Raw genomic sequence first — 20,000 nt, 5'->3', positions numbered from 1 at the left:
TTATTTTTTTTCTTAAAAAAAAAAAAAGCATAAAATCAACTACACCCATATTAAAAAAAAAAAAAAAAAACCACAACATGCCATTTTCATATTATTAACCAATCGTTCTTGACATTACAATCACGGTTGCTTAGTTTTCTGAAAATAAAAATAATTAAAAGTTAAAATTGCACTTGCTATTTGATCAAGCACCCTTCAGTTAAACAGGAAAAACCCCCTACATTTCAAATGATTATAATTACTGTTTGAAATAAGGATCATGTGCTAATGTTGGCAGCAGAGATTTATTACCTTGAAATAAATCCTTTTTTTTTTTTTTTTTTTGCAATATGTAATGTGTGTTGTGCAGGATTGTGTAAAGTTTCTGCGTAATGTGAGAAATACTTCAGGAATTAGCAGGACTGGTCAGAAATTGGCAGGATTGGTCAGATATTCTAAAGGATTGGGCAGGATTGTTCAGAAATCCTTCAGGATTGGACAGGATTGGTCAGAACTCCTTAAGGACTGAGCAGGCTTGGTCAGAAATTCCATCAAGAATGGGCTGGATTGGTCAGGATTCCTTCACAGCAGCAGGTGGGATTGGTCAGTATTCCATCAGGTGCGGGTGGGAGTGGGATTAAAAAAAACAAAAAAACAAAAACAGACCTGCCACACTTCTACTCTAAACTACTACATCAATCTTAGCTACAGCAGTCAGACAGAACATATCATGCAATATATACACAATACCATTATGCCAAAAAAGAAAACCCCACAAAAAATTACAGCAAATTTGCAGATTTCTGGTAAAATTGACGGAGAAAAGTGCGAGAAAACTTGTGCAAATGTTGGTATCTTTTTCTTTGAGGAGAAACTAGACTGTAATAGGCATGTGCAGATAATGAATTCAATTATACAGTCATCATTGAGACACGTTATTGCATGTTCAAACATTTTGCACAATTCTGTCAGCATTACACACCTTCTTCAGGTCTGGGATGCAGTCAGTGTGACTGCTGATAATCAGAGATGAAGATGACAGACAGGGTTGTGAATGACTGACTCTCACAGCTTACTGCCATAATGAGTTTAAATAATAATAATAATAAAACACAGCAGAAAAAAAAAGTATTCCCAACAATAGATGAAATCTGCAAAAAAAAAAAAAGAGAAAAAAAATAATAGAAAAAATAATACAGGTTACGGAGGAATAGTTCCTGTGTTGTGTTGAAAAACTGGTTCCTAGTCCAAAGGAAGAAACGGAGGATGGCTTCCAGTTTGCTCCAACACAGTAATAGAGATTTTAATCAATCTTACAGCCCAAATTCATCCAGTGCTCGTACCAACAGCATATAATCCTTAGGCAATTTCGACTGTCAGTCACCCAGACACACTAAATGGAAATCACTGTTTTGTTCCAGCAGGTGGCACTGCAGTGCTGTCGCTCAGGGAGGCACTTGTGTAATATATGTGTGTGTGTGTGTATATATACATATATGTGTGTGTGTGATGCCATTATTTTTAAATCAGTGGAAAGCTTTCATAATGAAGATACAGTAATATCAGAGAATTGTTGTGCACTCTATTTCCATTACTGGCTTAGAAATGGGGGAAAAAAAAAAAAAAAAAAAAGACAACTGAACAGAGAAACCAAAACAACTATCTCCTACCTGAAGAGAGAAATAATTTGATGATACATGTATTGTTTAAAACTCAGCTCTGTTACATGAAATGCATACCATTATGTCAAAACCTCCAAAAAAAAAGCCTATCCTGTTAATTATTAGTGACGGACAATCCAGCAGAGTACTACACCCTGCCACTACAAACAATTTCTCTTTTAATTAAATCTGATAAACAGCCTGAGACACGTGATATTTTGTTTCACGTAGCAACACAAATGTCTGCTCATAACAAAAACATTATAATAGAATGCATTCGCACTGGAAAAAAACAAAAAGGGAAAGCTGTGCTGCTTTCATTCTCTCTCTCTCTCTCTCTCTCTCTCTCTCTCTCATAAAATTCTGACAAACTGTGAATCCGTCTAGTAATTTTACTGGTTATTTTAAGGCAAAGGCTACCTGTTGCCAGGAGAAAATCCTCTCCAAATTGCAAAAATCGACAAATTAATGATCCTGCAGGCTGATTAAAGTGGCAATGGCAGCTACAGGTAAGCTTTATACTTGCTTTTTATGTGATGAAAATTTAATTTGTCCAGTAACAAATGGAAAATGAGAAAATTAATCGTTCATTTCCTTAATCCTCTAACGCTAGAGGTTGCCAAATATATATAATTGCAAACGATCCAATAATGTTCTCTATATTCAAACAAATAATGCATATAACGTAAAACAAAACATGACCAGGTGTGATGGAAATGTCCAGTCTGTACGAGTAATATTTTACTAATTGATTAGGACACTGCATAACGAGTGCTCGAGGCAATCACTGTGAATTGCGTTAATGGTCCTTCAAAAAGTCTTGACCTTTCTCTATGTTAGTTGCTCTTCTGGGAATTCAGTTTTGTGGCATATGCGTCTCAGTACTAATGGCTGCAGAATGTGTGAGTGTGTTTGTACTTGCATTAGGAGGTGGAGCTCGACTGGAAACTTTTCTTGACAACTGAAACCCTTTCCTCTTGCACCTCTTTGTGAGTGCCACTATTTAGCACATCTTGCTGTGACATTGAAAGGGCACTTGGGATAACTGATGCATTGCCTAAAGCCATGATACCTCCTCCATTTTGCCTTCTGGCTTGCATACTCGGACTCTTGCTGATGCTGGAGTGTGAGGAGCTCTGCAGGACATGCACAGGCTCCATGCTCTCTATTCGCTGGCTCTCTACGACCCGAACAGTACCAGAAACAGTGCTCTGATGGTCATGGTGGTCTGAGAACTCATGCACCACTGTGTCTTCAATACCGGGATCCACCAGTACTCTGGTGTTTGCTTGCTGCAACCCCAGCCTGGGATGGGTGCTCTGGGCAGCGATTGCCATGTTGGTGCCCCCTTTCTCCACCAGCACCATGTTGCTTTCCTGAACACCCAGCACTGTACCAGAAGCCAAAAACAAGGTGGGTTTATGACGTTGCTCCACTACGTACATGGGGTTAGAGGAAAGGTAGACAGTTGGCTGCTGGATGAAAAGAGTTTGGCCTACAGTGGCTGCAGATGTGGCGCCTCCGCTGCTAATATTCTCTCCATAATCTGTAGTTGTGATTTGGGTGGTGGAGGAGGAGCTGGATGCAGAGACGGAGGCGGCCTCACTGTGGACACCACCATTAGCATCTTCCATTTGGACACCAAATTGTGAACTGGAGGAGACTGTTTTGGGAGGCATGGGAGTAGAGCGGACCTTGAGGTTGATTTCCGAGCCACAGGAAATCTCGGCGAGCCTTTTGAACTGAGGCCCGAGGCCATCGAGGAAATCCAGATTGTTATCCTCGTGTAGATGGCTGCAGATGTCCTCCAAGGAGCCAGTGACTGAGTGGCAGGTTTCGTAGTTAGACACGAGCAGATAGTTTGTACTAGCTTCCTGCAGTGCCTTTTCTTGTACTTTCTGCAACAACACACAAGACATCGGAATTCAACATTGCTAATCCACTAATCATTCTCACAGCAGATAAAAACAACAGGTACACTCAAAATACTGTAAGACCAGCCTGGTTCAGTTGGAGTCAGCAAAATAAAACAGCTTCATCACTCATAAAATAGGACTAAACTAAATCTTTTCAGGCTTCCATTAAATGGTAGGCTGCTAAAAGAATGTTTCTGGAGGTTGAAATTGGCAGAAAATATTCCAAATGTTAAACTATGGTCCCTCAAGTTACATTACCTGGCTCCTTTGAAACACACTTTTTACAAAGGTGTATTTGCTGTGTCTGTGCATGTGAAAACTACTATTTCTCCTAAATCATTCCACATACAGCCAAAGGAAATGTTATTAATGCACAGTCTTGCAGGGATAAGCCTGCACTTTAACAAGAATTCATGTTTTGAGCCAGTCTTTCCCACCCCAAATTCCAGTAAGTGCACATGTCCGGAGGATGAGCAGTCTTGTAAATGCATGCTTAACTTGAGCAATTTTTACTCCGCAAAAGATAACGTCTCTTTTTACTACATTTCTCCATAAACACAACACACTTAAATGGTGCCTTAATGGGCAGTTTCTCAGCCATCTTGGACATACTTTATACTTGTGGTTGGACGATGCCCCTTCTTTGAGATAACGTCTGCCCCATGAGACTAATTAACGTATGACATGCTGTCGTTCGGTATTATGGTTCTATTCTCTTTCTGGCTGTGAAAAAAAAAAATACTAACCTTTGCATAGTAGTTGCTCAAGTAGGACTCGGATAGAGCAATGTAATTGAAGCTGTCCGACTGAAAAAAATCAGTGAACTTGTGATCATCATGGTCAAGATCTTGATTAAAATTCCACATTCTCTTTCGGTATTCCTCTTGAGATTCCCATCCATATTTCCTCCAGTCTTCTTGTGTTGCCCGTCCACCTCCTCTAGTCCCACTGCTGCCACTGTCTTTCTTCTCAGGCAACTTAGGCAGCAGTACAAGTTCCTGAGAAAACAGGGAGACAGGACACTGTGTTTTACAATGTCATCTTGGCTGGATTTCAACAACTCTTACACAACTTAAGTTTTTCTACATTCTAAAAAATAAAAACGTTAGCAGAGGTGATACAACAAACCCACAAAAACAACTCCTATAGCAACAGTTAGTTACTTATACTTAACGTTCCAGAATGCTTTCACAAGAGGGCACATTTTTGAAAAGCAAAAACACATTAAAAAAAGTTTAACCAATTTCCACCTTAACAATTACACCAAACCCTCACGCTCTAGCTGAGCTGGGACGAGAGATGGTGAGGACTAATAAATGCTCCTTCCAAGAGCAAGGCTCTCTCAATTATGCTCTCCTGGACTCCCTGAAATGGCTGTCCTTGGCATTGTTCGGGTACAAACTCAACCTCTTGACCATGAGGCAAGTTGCGTGCCATTTTTCCACCGAACAGTGCGGCAGCGCTCGGTGAATTACCAATAATCCTCCACGTTGCTCGTACTTCCACACAGCACACAAGCTGTACTCAAGTACCCTGAATTTGATTACGCTTGATTACGCTTCTTGCCTAGATCCCATGTGAGCCGAGTATGGACATGTGAGCGGCGCTAAAAATAATGTTGAACATCAAATGATCAAATGCAGCTGCAAACATACTGATTAATGTCGCTGGCTCAAATCACAAATCTAACTGCCCACCCCCTCGCCCACCCCCTCACCACCATTTTTTTTTCTTCCAGTGACTGACTACAAAAGTGTCTTCCTCATTTTCTGGGGAATTCAAGAGGCAACATCTCAGTGTTAAGCCGCCATTTAATGTTTCGTTTTTACTTCATTACACACAGTAATAGGGCAAATCCCAAATGGCTTCCTATTCACTTTGCCTCTCAAGTCATCACCCAGTAACCTTCAGTGAAACTCCTCTTACTTGGCCAGGATATGCATAGTCCTCGGTTCGGGTTTGTTGCCAAGCCGTGGCAAACCGCACTGTTCGGTGGAGAAGTGCTACAGTATTAAACAGCTGCTGCACTTGAGAACCTGACATCTAGCATAAAGCATAACGCACACTACCTTATCCTCTCCTTGGCCTTCGGTGTGATAGGTGATGAGTTGCTGTTTTTGGTCGAAGGGAAAAGCCTTGAAATTACCAAACGCTGCAGCTCCACCACACTCACACAGCAGCAAAAGCACCGGAATCACTGCAAACACATTTAATCATTTTCACTGCTTTAGGACGCTCGAGACAGACAGAGAGAGACAGAGAGAGAGACAGAGAGAGAGAGACTGACTGACTATCTATGTATATTCTAATTACTGCAAATCCAATATACATCATTAAAAATCCAATGCATAATAAACGTATCCCCATTACTCTCCTCATTTCAATTTAACTCACTGTAACCAGATATACTTTTTACATGCTTAACTTCTCTTAGATAGCTCGTTCCATTTCCACAGATTGGTGTTTAGGTCAAATACGTAAAAAAAAGTCCCATTTTTACATTTAAAACAGACACTTTCTCAGTAGTATTGTTAAAAAAACCTGATTAGTGTAATGTTACGTAACGTATGAGCTCCATTTAAGTCATGAAATAACATCCTGATTAGAAGCCGAGTTGTATCTGTAAACCTTTAGCTACCAAAATGGTGTGCTGAGCAGGCTAGCTAACTTGACTCTTGTTAGCAATAAGCATAGGTATATCTTGACTGGTGTTAAAGAAATCACTGAGAGAATGACGATGCAAACTGAGACTCCACACTTATGTTTTCCGTGCTTATGTTTTTGCACCCGTGCGGTCATGGCTTTGTTATCTAATTGTGTCCACCTTTTTTGTGTTAGTTCTTCATGAGCTTGTCTTCATGCACCTTAGTGTTTCTTTGTTCAGTCATTAGTCTTGTAATACATATTTGTAGCTTTACGTCCGAGCCTCGTTTACTGGTTTCCTGTTTAAACGGATTGGTGTTTTTGACTCTTTCCTGCCTTTCGACCTTGACGATGGATGTCTGAAAGTGTTTGGACCCCAGATACGGACTCAACTATTGGATTTGCCTGAATAAAGCATACACTGAGTTTATGCAAGCTCAGTACATTATTTCCATGTGAACATTCATACTTAATGCAACAACGCAGAGCAGTGGAGAACATGACAAGGCTGAGGTGATGGTACTCACACAAGAGAAGCAGGATTCCTAGCAGTAGTACCAGAACTCCACCTGCTCCCAGTACAGTGTTGGTGCTGCTCCGTCTCTGGGGTCGGCACACTTGCTCCTCAGTGCACGTGCACACGGTTACCTGAAGCTTCTGAACCTCGCAGGACTTTCCCTGCTGGTCTTGGACATCCAGTCCAACCGTATAGTATCCCGGCCACAGGATCTCCTGGCTGCGCAAAATGACTGTTGTTTCTGTGAAAGGAATTCATTAGTCATGAGATCCACAAAGAAGAAACACAAACTACGAGGTATTAAATTGTGCATTTACATTATGTAAGTGTCACAGCATTAATGTTAAACTGAATTAAAAGTGTTTTACACTTAACCATTAAGACGCTCAGAGCTCCATTTCTCCTTTGTGTCCTTGGTAACCACTGTGAATGTAAAAGGGTCTGCGTTGGGGTATTTATCCCCGTCCGTGGCTGTGACGTACACTACGCGGTTGCTGTAACACAGCGTTTGGACTGAGCTGGTCAGAATCGGACAGTGGTCGTTGAAATCCTCCACCTGAATTGCAAGAGTTCCTGTCGCAGTTTTGGGTACAAAATCTATGGAAAGGTTTGGGACATTATAATATTTAGGACAGACTATTATCACAACTGTATACGATTTCATAACGTAACTCACAGATGGTTATAATGCTGCTTTCAGATCTGAGAAAACATCATGCCGTGTTGGCAAACTGGTGGCATTTAAGATGAATGAAACATTCTGGGACGTGTTCTTACATGAAAATAATCAACTTCAGGGTGGTAAGAGTACCTCTCCAGCACACCGCCCTGTCGTTAATTATTATCCTATAACAGTATTTAATTCCTTACATATTTCAAACTCATCCAGTCATCTATATCACTGGGTTGTACGTTACACATTCTGAAAGACCAGCCACATGGCTGCTCCCAGCTCTGGATAACGTACCATTGGTGATGCATAAGATTTTGACGTAGTACGTTCCATTGATCAGGAACTTGGACTCGCGGTCTGGATATTTGTTGAGTCTGATCTCGGCTGTTTGCTCATTAATGTTCACCCAGCTGTCGAAATCTTCTCCTTTTACATACCTACAACAATAAAGTAACGATATACATTTTTTTAAGTAAACAATTTCAGCCGTTAGGCCAAAATATAACCAAAGATACAGTACAGTTTCATACAAGCCTAAAGTTATTTACAGTAAGAGGAATAAACCATTAGAAAAAAACAAAAAACAACAACAACCTTAATATATCTCCTAATATATACCTTAGATCTTATTTCCTATTTTATATTTGTGTATTATTTACATGACCACCATATCCCTGCAGATAATTTACAGTCACAATACCACAACTTCCTCAATGTTCTATTTGAGTGAACGTCTATTTCACCTCACACTCGCATGCTTATTTCATTTCAACATGCGAGTGCGAGCTGGCGGCAAGAATGAACACGGCTTAAAATAAACAAACTGGGGTTTTATGTGATTCAATGTGAAACAGTAAGAATAAGATAAATACCTTGCCAAAAGCTATTTCAATAACTTATTTAATATATGTCGACGCAACGTTGTCTAATTCTCTTCTCTCATATGTTAAAATATTAATGAAGTCTATTCTTCTCCTTAGCCACTGTTGTAAAAGCAAACTAAACCCATTATGTACGGTTCAGGTCACAATTCCCTTCTTTTCAACGAAAGCTTTCATAAAAAGTGGTCCAAAAACATGCTTGGAGGTGGATTGGCTATTCTAAATTGTGAATGTGTGTGTGTGTGTGTGTGTGTAGTGCTCTGCGATGGACTGGCGTCCCATACAGGGACAGGGACAGGCTCCGGATCCAGTGCGACCCCGACTAGGATAAAGCGCTTTCTGGAAATGAACAAATTAATTCTAACCATAATTGTGCAGCCAGAACTAAATTTGACACGCTATAATGTTTAAACAGATTCCAGATCAGTAGTACATCTATTGATAAGTAATGAACAGAAACGTTAATGAAGAGACTTGGAATGTTCAGATAGCCTTAAGAAAGAGAAAGGCCCAACCCAGAGTAAACACTTTCAAGTCCGGAATTGCACCGTATATTTCTCACCTGACGTTTCTGGCGATTAACAGTGTATCACTGTCCTTGGCTGTGTATGTGGTGATGACCTTCTTCAGGTTGATGGTCTTGCGGTCTTCAGAGATGGAGATGACTTTGACAGCGGGATCGAAACGAGGGGGTTCGGGCACGTTCACTACTTTGATCTTAATGGGGTATGTTTTGGTCCTGTCAATCACCACTGACTTATGATAAGCTGCCTTGTTGCTGACCACCACCATCAGATTGACCTCTTTCAACTGCTCATAGTCCAGCTCCTTCGATAGGACAATAATAAAGAAATCAGAAAAGAAAATAAGAGATGGGTATTGGCTGAAAGTCTGATTATTAATGAGGTTTATATGATTAAAAAAAGATCACATTCCACAGTATCACGCAACCTTTCACAAACACACAAGAAGGTAGTGAGATTTTTCCTGCTATGAAATATGAACATCACTCACACATGCATTAAAAATTATATTAATTATATTCATCGATAGGTTTCCACATTTTGTTCATATTTTTGAGGCGTGTAAAAGTCTACACTGGAAAACAAAGATCATAATCTGAGCATGTGGACACTTTTTCTCCATTTTATATTAGCGCCAATAATATAAAAGTATAGATATGGTGAGATTAACGGGGGGATTAAATTGGCTCATTTTCAGGTTGTCTGCTTTTGCCATTTTTAATGCTAACATATTCGGCTAACATTAATATCACAGGAAGTGATAATCACGCAGACTAAAATTCACTAAAAGCAGAGATTACTTTTCTTTCTTATTCGGTAACGTGCAAAAAAAAAAATCAACTGATAATCCACCAAAAACAATTCTCAACGTGAATTGGGCTAAAGGTTCAAAAGTTCTCAACATGGCATCCATGAGGAATAGGCAAGTTATCTGTAAAAAAAAAAAATCTCAAGATTTTAAATGTTATTTTAATACAAACAATAATTACATTTGATGAAAAATAAGCGCAAGAAAAAAAAAAAAAAAAAAGAGTTAGGTTATCATCATCATCATTACAAACTTTTAGTTTCAGCTATGGACAATTATTTTAGTCTTCAGTGTACACAATAGAGGCCTCCACGATATTCCAGAGTACAGTATAAGGCATTCCCGGATGATCAGTGTGTGCAACAGCTGTGCCATTAGAGTTCAGATTTGATCTGTATAGACATTGTCACAAAACAGCTTTACGGAAATCTGGATGCAAATTCAAATCCATAAGAAGGAATTCAAAGGCAACGGTGGTGAGAAAAAACCTCCCTGAGAAGACTTGAGGAAGAAACTTTGAGAGGAACCGGACTCAAACGGGAACCCATCCTCTTCTGGGTCATTCCGGATAATGGGATTATACATGTATATCATTACAAAACACAGATGTAGAAGAGTAAAGACAAACAGTACTAAGCGTGTTGAAAAAGGATGTTCGGATAAATATCTGCCCTGAGATGAGCACAGGACAGCCTTTATGACCACAGCAGCAGGAGCTCATAGATTATCCACTGAAGACTGGTTGAGAATAAAAGTGTGTAAGAATAAAATGAAGAATAAAATCTAACTCCGAACAATCGTTCCAAACTTATACATGACATGGCTGATATGTTCATTAATTTATCTGACTCGAATTTAGCTTACCCTAGTGACCATCAGGATGCCCTCGTTAGTTTTGGGGTCGGTGGTGATGTTGAAGTAACCGGCTTCATTTCCTGAGACGATGGTGTACACAGCCTGCCAGTTCTCAGTGTGGATCTCATCCCTGTCTATGGCCTTAATCCGGATCGCTTCCACATAGATCGTGTTCTCCTCCACACTACCCTCGTACTGCAGACACCACAAACACATGGTCAGAAGACGTGTTCGGCTGTTCAGAACCCGTTCGTGCTGCGTTTCGCTAGTCTATGATTGGTGACGGTGCGTTTTGATTTGTCCAAGGTATTCGTTTAACTGCAAATAATAGTGATTTTTATTTCATTCTGAAACAAATGACACGAGTTATTCATAATAACAAATGAATCCGCCGAAAAACACTCACATAGTTCTTCTCTAATATGGGGACATTGTCATTAACGTCACGAATGTGGATGGTCACAGTCCCTGTGCCTGTCAGCGGTCTGTTTTTAGGATCTGACGTGTCTCCGTTCAAGTCCGTACCCATGATAATCAGCTTGTAAGTTTCTTGTGTCTGTGAAGGAAAAATAAAAACAAAATAACCTTTTAATAATAAAAAAAATATCGTCTTGTATTAAAGCTACATTCAATGAAATATAGCAGTAGATCAGAAGACTGCCTCATACAGCTGTGAGGTGATAGCTTCCAGTTTGAATACCATGAAAAGCCCCTCCTAATGTTGACAGAGGAAGTACATTTTTAAGAATGACAACCCCTTTAGGGTGATTAGTCATCATTATAACAGAGCATGGATTATTTCAGCCGAAGGGGTCATTTTTTACCATGGTTCTGAAAGTCACCATTGTTTAAAGATTGTCGAAAACATTTCAAGCATTTCATTTTCAATTTTAGCAAATGCCAACGCCCAGAGGATGGTAGTCTATTGGGAACAGACATCAAGGATCGACTTAACGCCAAAAACGCGTTCGTCTTCTTTACAGTCTGCTTCCATTATAAAGTAATAGAACATAACCTTGAGAGTGCGTTTTTATTTTTACCCCCCCCATTTCTTACTAAGTTTTATTTGTCTCACACCCAATGAATTGATAAATATTGTAGTTCAGCATGTTTGTTTGTTTCTCAATTTGTCTTTTGGGAATACCAATTCTCACTTCCATGCCAAAGAACTAATGAGAAGGCATGGCGGATGAAAGCTTTTTCTTTCATCTAACCGCCAACGAAAGCACCTGGAGCTCGCCAGACATTACAAGAACCACGTTCTAGGGTAAAATGTTGGTTTTAGCGTACAAATAAGATTGATTTATATAGAAAATAGCCACAAGGTTTATCCTCCATTTGTGATTCTGTATTGAGGTGCCTTCTCAGATACCTTACTCTGCAATTTGATTAAGCTTTATAGGAGGAGACTTTGTTGCTTTTGAGATGGTTACAGAAAATACTAAATGCATGGGGTGCCAATAATTTTGAAAAGTGTGCTTTTGTTTATATATATATATATATATATATATATATATATATATATATATATATATATATATATATATATATATATATATACACACACACACTCAGCAAAAAACTGTACTATAAAGATAATTTTGTAAACTACAAATAAGCTTTACAGATCTTTATGGGAAAGGGTTTAAACGATGTTTTTCATGCTTGTTCAATGAACCATAAACAATTATTGCACATGCACCTGTGGAGACTTTAAGACACGAACAGTTTACAGGCGGTAGACGATTAGTTTCAATAAGTTAGGACACTAAACAGACCTTTCTACTGACTCTGAAAAACACCAGAAGAAAGACGCCTAGGGTTCCTGCTCACCTGCGTGAACATGCTATAGACCTGCTGCAGGGACGCATGAGGACTGCAGATGTGTCCAGAGCAATAAACTGCAATGTCTGTAATGTAAGACGCCTAAGACGGTGCTACAGGGAGACAGGAAGGACAGCTGATCGTCCTCGCAGTGGAAAATTACACGTAAACATGTGTGTGTCCCTCCCGACGTGATCGAGAACTTGCCTTGGTGGAAGAGTGGAGGAAGATCTCACAGCAAGAACTGACCAATCAGGTGCAGTCCATGAGGATGAGATGGACTGTAGTACTTAAAGCAGCTGATGAAGACACCACATACTGACTGTTACTTTTAATATCGACCCCTGCTTTGTTGGACTCATTACTCCATTTCCGTGAAACTTGTTCAGTTTATGTCTCAGTAGTTGAATGTTTTTATGTTAATACGATGATTTACGCATGTTAAGAAATTTGCTGGAAATAAAAGCAGTTGATTGTGAGAGGACGTTTCTTTTTTTTTTGCCGAGTATAAAAGAGTTTTTTTTATTTTATTTTATTTTCTTAAAGGTTCGATTTCCCTTATATTTTCAGTATGAGATACAGCTAATTAACCACAGACATTTTTTCACAACCTTTATCAAGGGTGCCAATAATTCTGTAGTTGACTGTATAAGCAAGCCCTTCATAAAGCTAAGATTCTAACATAATCGAACATCAATGTCTTGTAGGTGTCTCCTCAGACAGTACACTGTTTCTGTAATATTTAGATTTCAGCAGACTGGAAGTCTGCGTTAAATGTGCCATCTTGTAATGGACGCTCTCACCTCTCGATCCAGAGTGTTCATCCTGACTCTGATTTCGCCAGATGATTTCTCCATCCTGAACATCATCGCTCCAGCCGTCTCCTGCCGCATAATACTGTAGGCGATTTGTGAATTTGCTGTGTTTGGCTCATCTGCATCAATGGCTGTGATTACGATTACAAGTGTGCCTGGGAGAAAGGGTATTAATGATTAATCTGAAGCTCATGACATGTTTAGTTGAGAATAGGTGGGCTATATTTCTCTTTTCCCAAAGAAAATAATAAAACTAAATAAAATTGTGGAAAACAGGTCTGGGCGAAATCACCATGAATATTTATATAGTGATAAATTACACCCTGGGATTTCACATATGGTCATTAATGCCACTTAAATACCACTGATTTTTACTGCTATATGTAAGTGAATGGACATTAAAATATATCACAGTGCTGTTGAATTTCACAATGAGGAGATGTGCTTAATCACTGTATCAGTCAGTAAGTTTTCAAATAGTCTTTAGGACAGATGGATTTGTGCTTTCTGTCTTTCTGTGGAATGACAAGCTGCATTTTTTGGTCTTATTTATAAAAAAAATATATATATATAAAATATAATATAATATATACATATATATACACATACATATACATATATATATATATATATATATATATATATATATATATATATATATATACACATACACATACATACATATATATATATATATATATATATATATATATAGAGAGAGAGAGAGAGAGAGAGAGAGAGGGGCAGAGAGAGAGCGAGAGAGCGAGAGAGGGGAGAGACAGAGAGGGAGGGAGAGAGAGAGAGGGAAGGAGAGAGAGAGGGGGAGAGAGGGAGGGAGAGAGAGAGAGAGGGAGAGAGAGAGAGAGGGAGAGAGAGAGGGAGGGAGGGAGGGAGGGAGGGAGAGAGAGAGGGAGAGAGAGAGGGAGGGAGGGAGGGAGAGAGAGAGGGAAGGAGGGGGAGAGAGAGAGAGGAAGGGAGAGGGGGAGAGAAAGAGAGAGAGAGAGGGAGGGAGAGAGAGGGAGGGAGGGAGGGAGAAAGAGAGGGAGAGAGAGAGAGAGAGAGAGAAGGAGAGAGAGAGAGAGAGAGGGAGGGAGAGAGAGAGAGAGAGAGAGAGAGAGAGAGGGAGGGAGGGAGAGCGGGAGAGAGAGAGAGAGGCTAATGAGGTAAGGATTTTTGTAGCTGCTACAACACAACACAATGGGTAACATGAACTAACTTGTCTCGCACACATTCAACAACATTGTGTTTAATAAAAGATATGATGTCATTCTTTAACGCATTAAACATGTATTTGTTGGCAAATTTCTGTGGTATAAAGGGATTTAAACATTTTGTGACATGCTGTGATAGGGAAAAAAAAATGAACTACAGGGTCGTTACAGTAAATCTGCTTCATGTCAGCTCCTATCACCCCCCCGAAAATAATTAATTATTTTCCTATAACATCATGCCCCATCCTGTTGTATTCCTTACTTATTGTATCAAATGTACAAATTCAAAAATCCAAATACAAATAAAAAATGCTTTATAATAACATAAAAAATATAAATATATATGTACCCTCGTCACTGAGCTCGTCGACAGAACCGATCATCTGAATATTAAACTCAGGGGCGTTGTCATTCTGGTCTAGAACTATGATTTTCAAATCGAGGTCCTTTTCAAGAAGCGTTCCATCTCTTAGTGCAGCTCTTCCTTTGAGCTAAATGAAAACACACAGCATTCATATACAGTAAATGCTTTACATTTGCAACAACAAAAACAACAACAACTTAATATCACGTGAAGGCCACATTCACATGTATTGTGTATAGCATTGTCTAAAGCACATGAGCCTGATGTTTCCTGATCCAAACCTGCTTCAATCAATGTGTATTCAATTCTTACTTTGAGCCAATTCTAATGCTGTATAATGCAAGATATTCATATTTCCAACTGTAAACTATCCCTATGTGTGAATGTGTATATTATTTTGGGGGGGGGGGGGGGGGGTAAAAATGGCAGAAATGGGTTTTCTGCAAATGTAATACCTGCCATTCATTTGTATCATTTGCAAATGTAAACACTGAACTTGCAGAAGTAATATGTGGCTGTAGGGAATCACATTGCAAATGCAGATTGAATGCAATTTGCAAGAAAAAAACAAAAAAAACAACCACCAACAACAGAAAACCTCCTATTATACATCATTACATCAACGTAATTTAACTTTAAACAGTCTTTCCAGTGGTGACCGAGTAGAATGTTGCGAGAATGAAGATCTCTGCCGCGTTCAAGGACTCTATTATGTACATAATAGATGATGAGCCCGGGGCAATTACGAAATCTATGCCAGCATTTTGGCAGCAACCGCACTGCAAACAATAACAGCTGAACGCTCGGTAATTATAAGACCGACGCCCATATTGTAATCAAAGTCCGTGTTAAGAACAAGCTTCGTTTTATTGCCAGCGTTGCCTTTAGCACTATGACGCAGGAGTTTAATTTCAACACCAACGTTGCTCATAACGCGTTCGTTCTCATAATGGGGGTCGACATTTAAAAACAAAAACTGAGTTACAGTGGTGGAAAGTGGAAGGAGAAAAAAAAAAAAAAAACCACAACAAAACAACCCACATTTATCAAAAACAAGTAGCACTAAAAAGAATGCCTTCAATCTAATGATAATTCGAATAAAATTTTTCTTTTTTTTTTTTTAAATGTTAAAAGTTCTGGAATAAAAGTTCTAAGGCACATATAAATAACGAGACTAATTTGCAAATTTTTGTGAATTATGCACTAAAGGTCTGTGGATTATTTTGCTGTACATTTGAAATAATCCCTGGTTCTTAACAGTTTCAGACTTCCTGCCATGGACAGAAACGTTTTTTAATAGTAGACACATTCTTTAACATGGCAACCTTGTGTTTGTTTGGTTATCGCTGTGAAAAGTTTCAAGCAGTGAAGAAATATGCTCAAAGTAAATATCTGCGTTAAAGTGAACCGGCTTATTAGTATCCGTTCGCTCATCTTCAGCAACTACTTTAGCCTTCGCTCCGGATCAGGAGTCTAACCCCAGGAACACAGGGTGGAAGGTGGGATTACGCATATATCCCATTCTCATACACACTTAGAGGAACCTTCGAGTAGCAAAAACGCCGAACAGCATGTTTTTGGATAGTAGGAGGAAGCCTGTGAACCTGGTGGGACATGGGAAGAACATGTGAAACTCCACACAGACGGTAACCCAACGTTGGGATTAAACAGAGGACCGTGGAGCTGTGAAGTGGCCATGATACCCAATGCACCACACTGCTTCCGTATTATTACAACAAAATACGCCTAAATATCTCTTTACTAAATGTGATGTTGCTCAGCATACACTCACTTCATAACTAGCGGTTTTCTCTCTGTCCAAGATGCCATGGATCTTGACGTAGCCATTCTTTCTGCCTACGCTGAATAATCCCTCGTCCACTGCAGCTCCTATTAGAGAATATTCCACATCCGTCCTGGTCTCTTCATCCGATCGGATCTGAAATCAAACACATACAGTACAGTTTCATGTACACATGGGTGTAAGGTCATTCAACCGTTACCCGTTGCAGGCGTCAAAGCATTTTACAATTACTGCATTGTTAATCTTGTTCATAACTGCATTTATACCACAGTGCTGTCGGATTCTTAATTCTGATTGGTCAGAAGGTATGGATTTATTTTCTATAGCATCGGAAGTTCAGGCTGCAAGATTAATCGCAGGTTTGTATTAACATGCGTGCGCATTCGAATACGTTATAGTGCTGTTGCTGTAGAAACAATAAAAACCTAATGATTCATGATTTAGAAAGTTTGTCATCGTTTAAGAAAGAAAACGTTCATATGGCGACGTCTCATGGGGTTGAATTCAGATTTATGGAAGGAGTCTTTTGCCGTGGGGAGAACCTTCAGGACAGGCGAGTTGGCACTTTGTGGTTTCGTTGTAACTTGAAGAGCTGCATTTTGTTTTTTGTTGGTCTTACATATTTTATGTGTGAGATAAAACAAAAGCTAATGATGGAGTGCCTGTTTACGGCTTTTATAATAATATAGGTGATAACAGGTACTAACTTGCATTCTGGGTGTTCCACAACATTAACTATACACTTTATAGTTCATCGATATAAAAATATAAAAGGAATGAAATACTTCAGGACCTGTGGTTGTGGGACAATAATCAGCTTTGTTGTTGCTCCACCACTTTGTCGCTGATTAAAGCACACCCTGCTGTATGCACCATATACACCAAACGCAGTGTTGTTTTGAGTGTAATACCAGTTTTAGTTCCCATTATAGTGTGTTTTTTCAGTCTTCTTCACTAGCGTTTCAAAGCAGTCGGATGCGATTCGTTTTTCAAGAACAGCTGGCAGTTAGTGGCTTTGTTTTAAAGAACATCCTACTAAACAGTATGGTATAATACAGTCGTATGTCATTTTGTTGCATCATCAAACCTATGACAGTGTACTATTTTGACGTGCTATTTAGTGTCCTGTTATGAGATTTGGGACTCTAATTTGGGTTGGTAACAGGAGACAAAGGGAAATTTGTTCTCCAGCTAAGCGACAGGCTACTCGGCTGCGGTGCTTTTGTTACGAAGAAACGTGTATCTGGTTGGAGGTGTTTTAAGTTTGCCAAGTCACAGGATACGGTAAGATAAGATAAGGTTAATAGTGTAGGTGTTGTCGAATGACTTTCTGTTCAACCGCCACGGTAAGCAGTTTATTAAGCTATATACTAACATCACAGTTTTAGATCCGCACTCAGACTTAGATTATGGGATATTTCTTTCGCCTGGTCCACGTGTTTATCGAGACCGAAACTCCGCACTCAGGTTGCCATACTCGAGTGTGTTGAATTCAGAGCGTGAATCAAGCACCCTAGGCTAGAAGCACAGATGGATGTAGGTGTAAAACTCTAAAATATCTCGCTGTGGACATAGGGACACCTTGTACCTGTGCGTCCTGATCTTAAATGTTTATGCGTACAGATTTTCCTGTGGTGTAGGGGTGTTAAATCCAATCTTAACCCCTCTGATCTTCTCATAATTCTTCATAATTTGTCTAAATCGGTCTAGCACCTGCAAAAGTAGAAAAAAACCCCGCCTACGCAATGCTCTTAACTATGTGTATAAATACTCCTGTTCTAGACAAGATAAACGGGATGCCTCTGTGAACAGCCGTGCATCAGTGCGTGTTCATTTAGACTCTCCAGGCGCACCTGAACGCTCTGTGGTAAATCACACTTTCTCGCTCATAGCACAGAACTAAGAGTTCATAGAAGTAAAGAGGATAAGGCATGACGGAAGATCTGAAAGACCTAATCTGAGATTCCTTAGAATCTAAGAGAGCTGAAAACAACTAAATGATGACTCAACAGTGAAAGAGTGCCTCCTAAACATAGTGTGCGCTAAATGTTCCAGTAATGTAGCTCAGCTACTGCGGCACATCAGCGGTCACAGGCACACACTAAACCTTCCTTCTTTAACAGAGCAGAATTTATGGACTCGTCTTCACTGATGGATTTGTCTCAGTTTGATTAAGCGATAAATACATTTTTGAGGCTGATTAATCGACGGTCGTATTACCGAGTCTCCTTATATGTAAATTTGCACTTTCGTAGGACACAGTTTTTTTCAGAACTAACTGGATTTTCATGAATACCATACGGACATGTGATGGGACGGGCATACAGATGCAAATGCAGATAGAGGTGTTTATTAAAGATCGGGGAAGACAAATCCAAAACGTAGGCATGACTCAGTCAGTAAACAGGCAAAAGGTCGGGCGATCAACAAACAGGATATTAGGGGCAGGACAATATCAGTAAAACACTAGGCAAAACAAGGTCAGTAACAAGTTAGCGGAACAATGATAATGAGTCTTTATTTATACAGCACAGTGAAATTATTTTCTCCACATACCCCATGTCAGGAAGCTGGGGTCAGAGCGCAGGGTCAGCCATGATACAGCGCCCCCTGGAGCAGAAAGGGTTAAGGGCCTTGCTCAAGTGCTCAACAGTGGCAGCTTGGTGGTGCTGAGGTTTGAAACCCCGACGTTCTGATCAGTAACCCAGAGCTTTAACCGCCAAGCCACCACTGCCCCTGAAATAAAATGTGCTGTGAATGGGACGCAGGTGTGCATGATCAAAACGAAGGTGAGAGTGAATGTGTCCATGTGCGAGTGTTCTGGGAATTGCAGTCCATGGCGGCCATGTTTGTAGGCCACAGTGTAGGATGGGATATGGAGTGAGTAAACACAACACATACTTCTTATGTAAAGGATCTTATTCAATTGTATCCATCTTGATCAATAAGGTCACAGAAATCAGGGCTCATGATCTGGCTCGTATATAACAAATATAGACTTTTTTTTCCTTCTTTCTTTTCCAAAATCACCAAAAAAGCTGAGGCTACTAGTATTACCTAGTGAATCTGGTGAATTGCACACGACCCTGTTGCCAACATAAATACATCAAGTACATTATAATTCACCGTAGCAATTCCGATCCAAACTAATACGGCACAGATATGATTTGACGAAAAAAATCAGTGCGGCGAAGCTTCTCAATACTCAAACACATGGAGGCTAATATTAAAAGTGCTCAGTAACACATTGCTGTTAAAACAGAGGCTTACACTATAATCTAAAATGATGTACTGAAGACATTCATGGTGGGGAAAAAAAAAAAAAAACGTCCATGCCAGCAAACTGCATTTTCAGTTCCATTAGCATCTAAAATGTCTAGTACAGGTGAACAGTTATATTCATAACATGTGAGAGCTTATGTCTAGAAACAAATACAAAAGGGTACAATCCATTTAAATCCATATATATATTTGTTTAAAACAGTGTGATAAATTAACTCTGAGATTTTCTGAGATACGGCCAGT

At 39.6% G+C, this 20,000-nt stretch overlaps 1 protein-coding gene across 1 annotated transcript in view; it reads right to left on the bottom strand.

The window, feature by feature from the left end:
• LOC128610396 (desmoglein-2-like protein) overlaps positions 1 to 20,000 on the bottom strand; it is a 24,284-nt gene that overhangs the window by 1,409 nt on the left and 2,875 nt on the right. Inside the window, exons 3-14 of the mRNA XM_053629687.1 lie at positions 16,464 to 16,610; positions 14,657 to 14,798; positions 13,085 to 13,251; positions 10,864 to 11,013; positions 10,467 to 10,652; positions 8,833 to 9,098; positions 7,684 to 7,826; positions 7,092 to 7,313; positions 6,727 to 6,957; positions 5,626 to 5,753; positions 4,303 to 4,554; positions 1 to 3,538 (exon numbers count right to left, since the gene is read on the bottom strand). The exon at positions 1 to 3,538 is cut by the window's left edge and continues 1,409 nt beyond it. Of these exons, the coding sequence (XP_053485662.1) occupies positions 2,564 to 3,538; positions 4,303 to 4,554; positions 5,626 to 5,753; positions 6,727 to 6,957; positions 7,092 to 7,313; positions 7,684 to 7,826; positions 8,833 to 9,098; positions 10,467 to 10,652; positions 10,864 to 11,013; positions 13,085 to 13,251; positions 14,657 to 14,798; positions 16,464 to 16,610 (3,009 nt within the window). The 3' untranslated portion in view covers positions 1 to 2,563. The remainder of the gene's footprint in view (positions 3,539 to 4,302; positions 4,555 to 5,625; positions 5,754 to 6,726; positions 6,958 to 7,091; positions 7,314 to 7,683; positions 7,827 to 8,832; positions 9,099 to 10,466; positions 10,653 to 10,863; positions 11,014 to 13,084; positions 13,252 to 14,656; positions 14,799 to 16,463; positions 16,611 to 20,000) is intronic.

This window comes from Ictalurus furcatus, chromosome 7 (assembly GCF_023375685.1).
Source record: "Ictalurus furcatus strain D&B chromosome 7, Billie_1.0, whole genome shotgun sequence".
Lineage (NCBI taxonomy): Eukaryota > Metazoa > Chordata > Actinopteri > Siluriformes > Ictaluridae > Ictalurus > Ictalurus furcatus.
The sequence above is the reverse complement of the archived record's forward strand: the minus strand, read 5'-3'. Positions and strand labels throughout refer to the sequence as shown.